At 40.0% G+C, this 12,479-nt stretch overlaps 1 protein-coding gene across 11 annotated transcripts in view; it reads left to right on the top strand.

Moving 5' to 3' along the window:
- The window catches only part of DMD (dystrophin), a 991,087-nt gene that overhangs the window by 942,348 nt on the left and 36,260 nt on the right, over positions 1 to 12,479 (top strand). For all 11 annotated transcript variants that reach the window (XM_018084043.3, XM_018084032.3, XM_018084034.3 and 8 more), the window contains 3 exons: positions 4,437 to 4,603; positions 6,685 to 6,796; positions 11,707 to 11,843. In XM_018084043.3, coding sequence (XP_017939532.3) covers positions 4,437 to 4,603; positions 6,685 to 6,796; positions 11,707 to 11,843 — 416 coding nt within the window. The remainder of the gene's footprint in view (positions 1 to 4,436; positions 4,604 to 6,684; positions 6,797 to 11,706; positions 11,844 to 12,479) is intronic.

Raw genomic sequence — 12,479 nt, forward strand, 5'->3', positions numbered from 1 at the left:
TTTTAGGTGGCATTTATCTGTTGCAAATCCTGGGTCAGGACCCTAATAGTGAATTTGGCCATAAATGGTTTGATTCAAAAAGGTTGGGCAGTTGTTTTGTGAGGAGTTGGCTGAGGTTGTTTATTGTTTTTATTTTTTGAACAGTTTAGAAATACCAATACTGTGTACAAATAACTATATATAGTTACATACAGGTCTGTATGAAAATAACTTACAAATGCAGTGTTACTGTTGATGAACTTCATCTCTTTTAAGAGATTCAGACAGCCCTTGTTTCTATTCATAGGATATTTCATCTGCTTTTGGCTCTGACAAGAGAGAGCTGGCCAAAGGGAACTAGTAAATCCTTCCTCAAGCTGCTGTGCTGTAAATGTCATAAACCAGCAATTCTGGTTTTATTTCAGCAGGATTTTGTGAACCTGTGCCTGACTTTGGAGGCAGACTTTAGGAGTCCTAGAAGTGAACTGCTTTAGAGAGCTATTTTAAAATGGTTTAGGGGATGGGGATCAGCAGGATGGTGTTGTTCAAGTGTGGATGATATAAAACTACACTAATTCACTTCTGAGTTCATGTTATTTTATTTTATTACTCTTGGCCCCAACACTAAAAACATTGACTGGAGTAGTCAATGCAATCAAGTGTAATATAGGAGTGGAAGGCAAGGTTGAACAGGGTTAAATCTGACTCTGGGGAGACAGGGCTGCTGTTACTGGCTTGCTCTGCACTTTTAAACTTTAACAAGTCGTATGAATCCTATTCCTCAGGTTACTTTGTCCAAAATGCCATTTGCTAATGTAAAGCTTTCCATCCTGGATGAAAAATACAATTAAATTAACAATGTTGATCTGTTTCCAGTCGATTTCCTACACTGCACATAAACAGAATCTAGCTCATCAGAAATGTTATCAGAAATTTCTGCTCTGTTGATTGACTTAGTCCAAAAACATATCACATTGTTCATGTAAAATCCCAACTGTATTTTGGAGCGTATTTCATATTATGGACAGTTAATATAGCATAGAATATTTTTTAAACTACTAGCTGGAAGAAGGAAAAAAAACTCAACTCCCAAGTATTGCATAAAGATGCTAGCACCACCCAACTTCCTATTCCCCCATTGTTTCTGCAAAGTAAATACTGAAAAACAGATGTCTGGAACATAATGAATTTGAATGTCCTCCATAACAAATTGTTATTTGTAAGATAGAAAGGCCTTTATGAATTTTACTTTATGATTCACTCTGTTATTACCATAAAAATTGGGAGTTGCACAGAAATGTGTTCAAGAGAAGAATCATTAATATTCTTTACAGCTTGATCTTGTTGGTTCAGATATGAACTGTATGAATTCAGCCTTTTTCCTGTATGTAAAATCTTCAGCTGCTGCCTTACCGGATTTAGAGATTATTAAAAAAATCGTAATAGCAGCTCAGGGAACAGTCGAGAACTGTGTGTCCTGTACTGTCTGACCCTGACCAGCTTTGCTCCACGTGGCTTTAAATCTTCATGTAATATAATTCGGAACCAGTTCTGATACATTTTAATGCACCTAATCTCTCTGAGCACAGGTCTTGTACAGCCAGCGTGCAGAGCTCTGGGTAGGCAGCTATTGGGACTGCTGGCAATTGACAGTGACTGCAAAATTAAAATAGATCTTTGGGTGTTACAGAAAGTCTTTCATTGCCGCAGCATTTTCCCTGCAAATTTAAAGCAGCTACAAGTGGAGAGCAGGGCTTTGAGCAGCTCATTCTTATTCTGACTGCAGCTTACACTGCAGCATTTCTGTACACTTCATGTTTTTCTGTTAGAAATGGTATATTAAAGAGATCCTCTTTAAATTTTTTTTTGAGGCTTAGAGGACCTCTGTATAGAAAGTGTAGTCTGCTAGACAGAGTAATGGTTTGCCAGTGTAGTTCCTGGCTGATGCTGGCTCCCTGAGTGAGCCACAGAAATTCTCTTTCCAGACCCTTTAATGCCTGGGCCTCTAGCTGAAAAATAGACATATAGATGATCATATTTTATAAATATACCTTTCTCTTGGGAGAATTCTAGAATTAATTCAATTCCTCTGAATTCATTGATGTCCTGTGGCAGAAGGCAGTATCTGGTATTCTGAAAAAATTCTGTTGCCAGTGTTAGCTGGACTTTATTGTGCTTTTGATTTTCTCCTTTTTACTTTGCTGGGGGGTGTTCCTGAATCCTGTAGCTACATGAAGAAACAATAGGGTTTAATGCAGAAGTCTTCAGAAATACTTCAATGTGTATTCCATTTAATACAGATCGGTAGCGACTATCAAATTATGAAAGACTTTATCTGAATAACTGTAGATATGCTGTGGTTAGAGGGTTTTACCCCAAATATCCAAAAAAGAATGTTTCTGACTGTACTGGAAATCCATATATGAGGATCTTAAATGTAGTCACAGAAGTCTTTAAATGGTTTCCCAAACTAGCATCTCAAGAAGAAAGCCCTGACCAAGAATCTTGGTTTGTAACAAACTGAAGTATTGCAGCAGCATTTTAAGTCAATTTTAATGCAATGCATTATTCAAGGGATATTATAGGGTTTGTATTCCACATCTTTTTTGCATCTAGGGGTTCCATGTAAGAGACTTTGCATTTTTCTCAGTCTTCAAGTATTGATCAGTTAATTTGTTTGTCAAGGTTATAAACAGTGTTAGATTAAAAAAAGAAAAGGAAAACAAACACAGCTAATTGGTTTTCCCTATAGCTCTCTCTCCTTTAGATCAGTTGTGATATTTTTTTCTCCAAATTTGTTGCTAGCATTTTTAGTGGAACAAGGTTTGAGCTAGATCATACTAAACTCAGATTTCATGAGAAACTGGAAAAATAACTAAGAGTAAGCATAAAAACCCCCAGCACTCAATCCTCTATTCATCTTGATCCATGTACATGATACATTAATGCTTATTATTTATTTAAATGCTTCAAATAGGTTTGGAACCACAAAGGAAGACTGTCTGCCTTGTGAAGTCTGAAATATAAAAGACCGTCCCACTGAGAGCTGTATTTGAAAGCCCAGAGAAAAAGGAAAACAGAGGATTTAGATATATTCAGACCCTAAATATGCTGTTTCTCTGGGTAGCATGGAAGGAAATGTCTTGAGGAATTGGAATTAGCATGTAGTGATGGTTTAGAGAAACAGAGCAGGATGGTATCCTGCTTCATCACTTGGGCTGTTCCCTGTGCGGACACGTCCTCCCCCCTCCAACCCTCCCCGCCAGAATCCCTCGTGGTTTCCACCTGATGCATCACCTCACTTTCAGCACTGAAACCAACTCCCAGGTTCTCAGACAACTAGTTTTGTGCAGGCTTCACACCATCCTGCACGACAGAGAGATGTTTCCTGTAAACATTGACTCCCGTCATTTCACTGTTTTCCTTAAAATCCCTTCTGATGCTCCTTGCCTTTATTCTGTGCTGTTCTCTGCAGTGTCTATACCAGACCTCTACCCGTGTAGAGAGGTCACTGTTGTCTCCTGTCACTTTGTGTTTATTGTCTCTTTGCTGTTTTCATTTTCTATACTGTAGAAAAAGGTGCTGCTGGGTAGGGATGATGTATCATTTTTCGGTGTGTGCATGGTACCTGTCACAGTGGGATTTGTCTCTGTGACTGAGCTTCCTTAAAGTTATCATAGAAGAGTTACCTGAAATGTCACACTGGTTAGGATGGGGTGGGAAAGCTGCAAAGGAATGGATCTGCTGAGAAGTGTTCATAGACTCTTCTGCTCTTGGTAAAGAGGTGAACATGGGATGTAATGGAACGTGAGGCTCATATTCTGTGAGACAGAACTGTACTGTGTTTGCAGTCAGTGATGGGAAATTTAGAGATGACATGGTGGGAAGAGGGATTTTGGGGCATTTAAGGAGGCGGAGGGTTTACATGTTCAACAACAGGCTTGAGAAGGGGTTTGAATGATTTCCTTTACACGTGCGTTTTGTAGAAAGGTCAGTGTCATAATGAAGGATGTTAAGGAGAAAGGAATTTTGATCAAAAGACATGCAATTTTTAGGGCTTGGATAAAACAGTTTTTAAAATAGGTTAGAAGCAGTGCTATGCAGGCTCAGATAAGAGAGACGGGGAACGTGAGATCAGGCATCAAAGGTGATCCTGTAAGTGGATGATTTTCTCTGTGACAAAGTACATGGTAGTGCTGCCTATTGAAATAGGGAATAAGAGAAAGAGGGATTTGAAACATTAATAATAGTTTTCAGTTCCTAGCTTGAAGGCAGGATCCTGCAGATTTTTTGGAGTTTTCATTTTTTTTAATGACTGGCTGGACTGGGAAAAGCTGGAGTATATTCAGGGAGAAGATACGGAGTCGACAGGAAGCGAATAGCTTGAACTGTTAATTAGCTGGTAATAGACAGATCGTTTGTGCTCAGCCTCTGTCTTTTTTCCCCTTGTATTACAGGCCAACAACAAACCAGAGATCGAAGCAGCCCTCTTCCTGGACTGGATGAGGCTGGAACCTCAGTCCATGGTGTGGCTGCCTGTCCTGCACAGGGTGGCTGCTGCCGAGACTGCCAAACACCAGGCAAAGTGTAACATCTGTAAGGAGTGCCCCATTATTGGATTCAGGTATAAACTCGCTCGCTTCAGCCATGTATTCTCCTGCTTGGTGGATCAAGAGCTCTGCTTGATTCCAGGGAAACCATGCGCTTGATTTTATCCATATTGTTCCTGGAAAAAATAATTGTGATGTGGACATGAGGCAGAGTGACACCTAGACTCTAGGTGTGAGAGCTGAGGAGGACAAAAATCATCTCTCAGTTAAGATATGGCCCTTCCTCTGTGTCCCAGTCTTTCCATGCCTCAACCAAAATGATTGTTGGATTGCACAACTAATACAATTTGCATTGCATTCAGCGTGTCCTATGCATGCAGTTGCGTTTTCTGAATTGGATCCTGATGAATTGCTTTCTGTCATGGCATAAAGCAGGGAAGTCCCTTGAAAATTCTCAGACATGTAAAGCTACCTGTGCGTTTCTCAGAGAAAGAATGTTGGTGGTGGAACATTAACCTGGAGTGGGGGAAATGTTGCTGGTCCGTTTAAACATCTGGATTGACACCGTGGTTACTATGGCAATGAATAAGTCACCGTGTTGTTAAATGGCTGTGTGTTGGTATGCCTGTTGAGAATCCACTTAAGGACTAAGTAAATACTCACTTTCAATTATGCCTGGACTTGTTTTATCACTTTGCTTTGCAATAGGTGCTTTGTACGTTTTCTGTCCTTTTTATGCACAGTCTTCTTTTAACATTTGCGTTTCTCCTTCTGTGTTATCATGTTGTTTACAAAGAGCTTTCAGTAATTTTGTTTCTAAAACCCAGACAGATAACAGCAGCAAGCCGTGCTACACAGAAAAGCCATCATTTTCCTCTGACCTGGGAGAGTATGAATGTTGCTTTTATGCATGTAGTGGGGCAGTGCTTTCTGCTATGCAGTTTCACAGGCAGTGGGAAACAGGGGAACTAATGAAGGTATTGCTTTGTCTTGAATCTGGGCTTTTTTGCATTGAGGCTGTTCCCCTAATCATCTAAATTTTTCTCCCTCTTCTTTTATTCCTCTTGAATATCTTAACTGGGAAATAATAAATATTACCGAGGAAGAGCTGTGCATTGGATGTGAGTAATTCAACACATCCACAAAGTCTAATTTTTCTGCTCCCAGATACACTGTATGAACTACTGTATTACTTACACGGTTTTGTATAAACCAGCCAAAGACAAGTAGGTGGAATTGAAAAATGCGGCACTTGGAAAAATCAAAGGATGGCAAGTGAATGGATAGTCTGTTGTAGGCATCAGAAACTCAGGAGGCGGACACTGGATCTCTGTGTTTGCGTCTCATTTTACTTGACTGATCTCATCTGTCTCTTAAATTTATATAACAAATCTATTATCATGGTAGTAGAATCTGTCTGTCACAGATTTTTTCTCTGTCTTTGCAAGTCATTGAAACTCTGTGTACACACTTGACAAAAAGATACTGTATCGGGAGGCTTTTAGAAAGCTAATACTGTGCGCTCAGTACATGTAAAACAATGTTCTTTTGAGGTCGTTGTGGCTGAACTGCTTCGTGTATTTGGAACAAGACAATCCTTATGCCTCCGGCTCTTTCAAGCACTTCAGCACAGCAGATACAACAGTTAGCTGCCTCATAGAGCTGATGAGATTAAGTAATGGCCCAAAAGTGCATTTGGAGTTTTGCACGGATGGAATGCTCTGCAGGAAAATTGTTTTTATAGAGGTGCTAGGAAGGACACAAGGGGGTTACCGGAGTGACTTACTTGAGAGAGCATTACTTTCTGGAATTTTCCTCCATGAGGACATTCTGTGCTAGGAATCATGATGAAGAGCAAAAGATCTGAAGTTAGTGTTATAAAAAGTGTGGTGTCTCTCGTATGTTAAAGGAGAGTGATTTTTTAGAAATCTTCACTGTTGCCCAATGTTAGAAATTTTTTTGAAGATTCAGACCTTTGACAGACATCTGAGGCAGCAGTACCTGTCCCTCAGGGGCGGAGGAGCATTCCTGGGCTTTGCACACCGTGTGACATCTCAGGGAAGAGAACTCACTAACACAGAAAACTTGACAGGCTGATATGAAGCAGTCACATACAAAGCTCTGAAGTTGTGAAATTTCTTTTATCCTCTTTCAGGTACAGAAGTTTAAAGCACTTTAACTATGACATCTGCCAAAGTTGCTTCTTCTCTGGCCGTGTTGCAAAAGGTCACAAAATGCACTATCCAATGGTGGAATACTGCACACCAGTAAGTAGCTGTTTTACTGACCCTTACTATCCCTTCTTACCTAGAAAGGAAAAACTTCATTTCCTATGCACAAGGTAATGAAGCATTTGGGTGGCTTTTCTTGCTTCTCCCATATTTAAATCACTTTTTATTTACTATACATGCCAGCAATTTCTGATGCTTAGTAAAGGATATGCCAATGGTTTGAAGTAAATTGAAGTTCACTATTTGTACAATTCTGTGTTGTAGTGTATTCTTGTGTGCTAGTGACTTGTTCCATGTTTAGTGCTATAGTTCACCTTATGGATCTGGCCGGAAGCCCGTGATTTGTGCAAATACTCATTCATATCTTAGGTTTCAATGTTTTCTCCATATCAATGTGGATTTTCCTTCCTCTCCTCAGCAAGTTGCTGCTTCACTTGCTTTCCCACAGAACACTGTGGTTGCATTTTCAAGTTCTTTACTATTTAGCAGTACCTTTGTATTGTATGATCTCTTGATGGTATAAAATAGCAGGGAAGTTCTCAAGGTAGCAAGCTGGGTTTAATTTCTGGGGGCAGAAGTTTAATGCAGCGCAGTGCAGGTTTGCTGCAGTGATGGTGTGGTGAGGGTCTTCAGCCTTCTTGCACAGCTCTCAAAAGGATCATTTTTGCGTAAACATTTCTTTCATACCAGACAGCTGGCAAAGGAAATTCTGTATTCCCCTCTCAGCATGCTCCTTTTTCTTTTTGGCCACTCCTGACCGGTGTGGAGGGGCATAAATTAGAGGCACTCTCCAGTTATTGTTCCACCATGTAGTACGACTGAGCTTTCAGCTACTCTTGCCATTGTTTATGGTGGTCTTGAAGCAGTGCACTCTCTGGTTGGCATTTCCTGGTGAGACGGGACAATTCCTAGTCGTGTACTTTCATCTGCTGGTCAAATATAAATGGTGAAAGTAAAGCATCAAAATTATACATGGGCTAGCCTTATAAAATTATATGAATGGTCTTTACATCTTCATCCAGGCAAAAAGGAATGGCCAAAATGAAGTAAAGACTCTCAGCTTTTCTTAGAGACAGAAAAGAGAGAAAAAAAATTATTCCCCTAAAATATAAAGCAAGCCAGTATTTTCGTTAGTTTTCATTTATGGATAGTTATTTACATTATCTATCAACTTCTACTGTAGCATTTCAGTTGGCAGTATTTCACCTGAATCTCTGCAAAGGCACTAAAACACAATTGCTGGTGCTTTGTCAATATTCCTTGGCTGTGGTTTTCAGTGTCGTGCCCCAGGGATTGAGATTACTGAAAAGGGTGATTTACCTGAACTGCTGCACAAGTCAGAGGGAATTGCTGGTGCTGCCCGGGCAGGTCTGAACAGACTTCTCCTTTGCAGGAATTCCTAGAGCAGAATCTCATGATCTGAGTTGCAGGCAGAGTGAGCGAGCGACTGACCGCCTTGGAGCGTTCCTTCCACCTCCTTGCTGAACTGACTGCGAGTTTGCTCTACACTTTGCCACTCTTATTTTTGCTAATAAGAAATATGGGAGATTAGTGAATGGTGCACAGAGTGCAGAAAACAGGATCTTCCAACTGTTTTCTTAACCTGTTGATGTGTTTTGAGGAAAGAGAAATGAAAAAGAGAATTATGAGACACACCCCCAGCCTGCAGCAACTCATTGCAACGCAGTGTCCTAAAAGTGCAGATTACTAATAGGAGAAAACGGTGGTGAACAGAAAACCTGCCATGGCATCCAGTTTGCTGGATCAGAATAAAGAACCATTCACAACCAGTACATTTTTTTGTGAATCCTGAACTCCAGCAGCCCGTGCTAATGTGCTGTGCCTGGCTGCACCAGCAGCCAGTTGAGTTAAAGAAGGATTAACTTGAGAGTGGGGGAGGGAAGTGAATGTGACACACAGCAAGCCCCATTCTTTTTTATGTTGCTGCTATTAAAAAATATTAACCCAAATACTGGGAGATTGAACAAAACATCTACTGAAACTATCATGTCTAGAATGTAATTGTTTCCTAAATAAATGAAAAAGGGTTTGCATGTACATGCCGGAACATTTTTTCGTCTTCCTTTGGACTATAATCTCTCGCCTTAAAATGCATTTTGGCAGACATAAGATATGTGATGCCTTTTTTGATACTATCTTTGCAATAGTTAGATGAGCACAATCAAGTGTTTTGATATTTTTATTCTCCCTTCCTCTTACTTTCAGAAATTTTCAAGCTCTGCAGTCTTTAATTCTGCTTTGATTTGAGAACTCATGCGAAATATATGAGGAAGGTGATAACTTTTCCTCTCCCACAAAAGGTTGAGGCAGAATAAGGGCAAGGCAGTTGCCTAAATTTTCATTTAGACAGAAAAATTGCAACAATTATTCCTGAAAGCAACACAGTTCAATTTATTGTTCAGAGATGTGACTTTTAAAGAGGTTTCAAATAAAGCATAGAAGACAACTTATAGACTGAGATGTAAATGTAGGCTTATTTTTCTGTTTGGGTTTAATGAACAGTGACACATAAGCATAAAAAACACCTTGTTAGAAGGAAGCATGTCAAACTGATATACCTGTCTACAGCTAATGTTTAAAGTCAGGGCTGAGATCTGGGGTTGGGTTTGTCAAGGCACTTCTTAAACCAAACTGGGAAAAGTCAGATGGTAGTAAAGTTATTCCTATGTGAATAAAAATACCTATTTCTTATGAAATAGTCTTGGTTTCAGAATAGTTTTGGAACATGCTCAACTCAACTGCCTGTATGTTGCTTAGATTTAAGACAGCTGGGATGTTGAAACCCCACTGTTTCTTCTTCATAAACCAGTTCTGCTGAGAAATTTTGTTTGGGTGATTTTACTCTGAAAATCATATGTAATAAAACATCCGTGCAGTAAATCAGAAAGTTTGGCTGCAAATAGCCTCAGTTTATCATCCTGTACACAAAATAATCATCACATTTTCTTTGCCTTTCTTGTGCTCCTCAAACATTTTTTAAATGACAGTTGGATCGTGTGATTGGTGCCTGATGCTTGTAGTTGTCACTAGAAGACGTATTTTCTTCTTGGGATTCTTGTGATACCAGACAGGTCAGGATGTTTCTGTGTAAACACAGTGTTTTACTGTGTGGTTGTCATGCATAAGATTCGGGGGAGTGAGGGGGGAATAACAGTCCTAGGAAGGTTGGAGCAAGGAATATTTTATTGTTAGCCATACCTGAAAACACTTAATCGAAATTACAGTCAAATGCAATAAAAAGTGTTCACAACACTGAAAATAGGCAAGGCAGGAATAAATGGTTATAAATGCCACAGGTGAACAAACTGGACAGAAAGCTGTGCTTAATCCATTTATACCAAGACTAAATATTAAAAGTTTTTCTCTGTTTCCAGCTGATGTGCTCTGTGTGGTCTACTGATGACATTGCAGATGGAATTCAGCAGAGGGAATTCCCTCCTGCTGGGGCAGGGGGGGCAGAACATCACCTCAGTGAATCCCCTTTCCAGAGTCCTCTAAGTGGTCTGGCCACACTTAATCCCTCCCTTCCCCAAATGTCTTTAATTCTGATGTATTAAGGAAGTGACACTTAATATTATCAAACATTATCTCAGTTTCTTGAAAATACAGATGTATTGGCTTGTAGATTCTGTTGTGTCACTTCTCTGCCGGTTATTGCTTACACTTGAATTGTTCTACCAGACAGACTTTCCAGCTTTACATGAAGCTCGTAGGTGTCATAAGTACAGGGATAATATTTGTCTTTTCTGTTAATGCTTTTCAGTCTTTCTTCAGATTATTTTTCAGGGCATCCTTAATTTTTCTACCTGGGCAGTTCTTAAAAATCTATATGTCTGTGTTTGAGCAGCTCTGTCAGGGTTGGCTTGACTGATAGGTCTCAGAACCTCCTTCCACTCTAAGTAGAAGGCATAGAACTCATTAAAAATGTCAGAAAGATTAACTTTTCCCTCATTTCTTTCCTTTAAAGTGGATACACTAGAGAAGCAATGTTGTTATGTGGGTCAAGAAGAACTTAATTTACTGTAAAAGAGCAGTATTTCAGGGTCTAGTTTCTGCAAGGTGGAGAGAAGGGAGTGCAGCCTGACTAAGGTAATTGAAGTCTTACATTAAAATTCATCAGAAAATTACCCGACTCTTCATCAGGCTCTCAATAAATCTTACATCTTCCCAGCAGACATCCTTTGAACTCTTTCTGGCTCGTTCTGGTCTTTAGGAAACTAATTCCGCTTTGCACTCCTCTGCTGGTCTCTACAGCAGCAAGGAAAGCTGCTGCAGGCAAGGGAGTAGAATACTTCATGCAAAATGTGGTCTCCTTGGAGTATTGATCTTAAATGCCTGATAGCTTCAGATGGAACAGGTGCAGGAAGAAACAACTGATCTAAGAGCTTTCAGCAGCTCTCACCTGCTTTTTGTTTCTCTTTGATCAAAATACTAATGGCAGAGGAGGCTGAGAAGGGAGACTAGAAAGAAAACGTACCAGGAGACTTTTGTGGACTGACAAGTTCATGAGATGTGTTAAGAGTCGGGATCCAGCCAGTGAAGCACCAGACTGGACACACGAACTGGCCGTGTGTCCTCCCCTACAGCCATTTTAGTGCTGAACGAAAAGCAGACAGAGAGTCCCTGGAGCCAGGTGAGGAAATGACAAATTCTTGTCTAATGATTATCTTGAGATCACCGAAGGTGAGGCATGAGCCAGTCAGGGAGTTTTGGAGCTTCTTCCCTTTTCCTCCTTCCTTCCTGCTAACGGTGTGGCTGTGTAAGGTGACGGTGATAAACAAAATTTGCAGTTCTGGGGCTTGAGCCGTTGGCGGCTCTGCTTTGTGTGACCACAGCTCTTCCAAGTGACCCAGCAAAGGAAGAGGCAACTGAAAAACAGTGATAACCTCATGAAAGATGATTTCATTGTGATTTGTGGCTTTCAGACAACTTCAGGAGAAGACGTCCGTGACTTTGCCAAGGTACTAAAAAACAAATTTCGAACAAAAAGATATTTTGCAAAGCACCCACGAATGGGCTACCTGCCTGTGCAAACTGTCTTGGAGGGAGACAACATGGAAACGTGAGTAGCTCTGAAGTATCTAAATAGCAATTCATTTGGTACACTATTTGAGCTCCCCAGCTGGTGCCAACTCCTTTCACTTCCTAAATGCATAAAGCCTCTTTATGTCTTCCATTTCTGTTTACCTTGGCTGGCAGGAAAACACAAGCTGGGCTTCCAGTTGCCATTGCCTTTATCTGCTTTCACCTGTCCTTATGCAACTTCAGCTTCAGTTAGTAAAAGAAAAATACTCATGATCTTACTGACAGTCTTATGAACGTCTGAATTTGATACGCAATTTGGAGACTAATGATATTTTCATTAAATTTTTATTTTCTTCCAAATGGGTATCTTTGCTTGGTTTTATTTTTTTAATTAGGCTACTGTGTCTGTGAGCTTCCCAGATGATTTCTTCTTTTTTTCAGCCTATAAATTTAGTCTTATTAAATGGCTTTGAAGACTTTTGTGGGGAAAAAAGGCAATAATGATGCACATGGAGAAATCGATGTGTTAACCCCATTCCCTTTGGTTTTTTTACCAGTTTATTCAGTTGTTTAATGGCAATTGCACACAGCTTGTTCTCGCTCTCTTTTTCTTTCTCTTTTTAAATTTTAAATTTCAATTTTTTTCCCTCACTTTTTGGTTGGTTGCTCTTCA

Source organism: Manacus vitellinus, unplaced genomic scaffold (genome assembly GCF_001715985.3).
Source record: "Manacus vitellinus isolate BGI_N305 unplaced genomic scaffold, ASM171598v3 scaffold_7_pilon, whole genome shotgun sequence".
In the NCBI taxonomy this organism is placed as follows: Eukaryota; Metazoa; Chordata; class Aves; order Passeriformes; family Pipridae; genus Manacus; species Manacus vitellinus.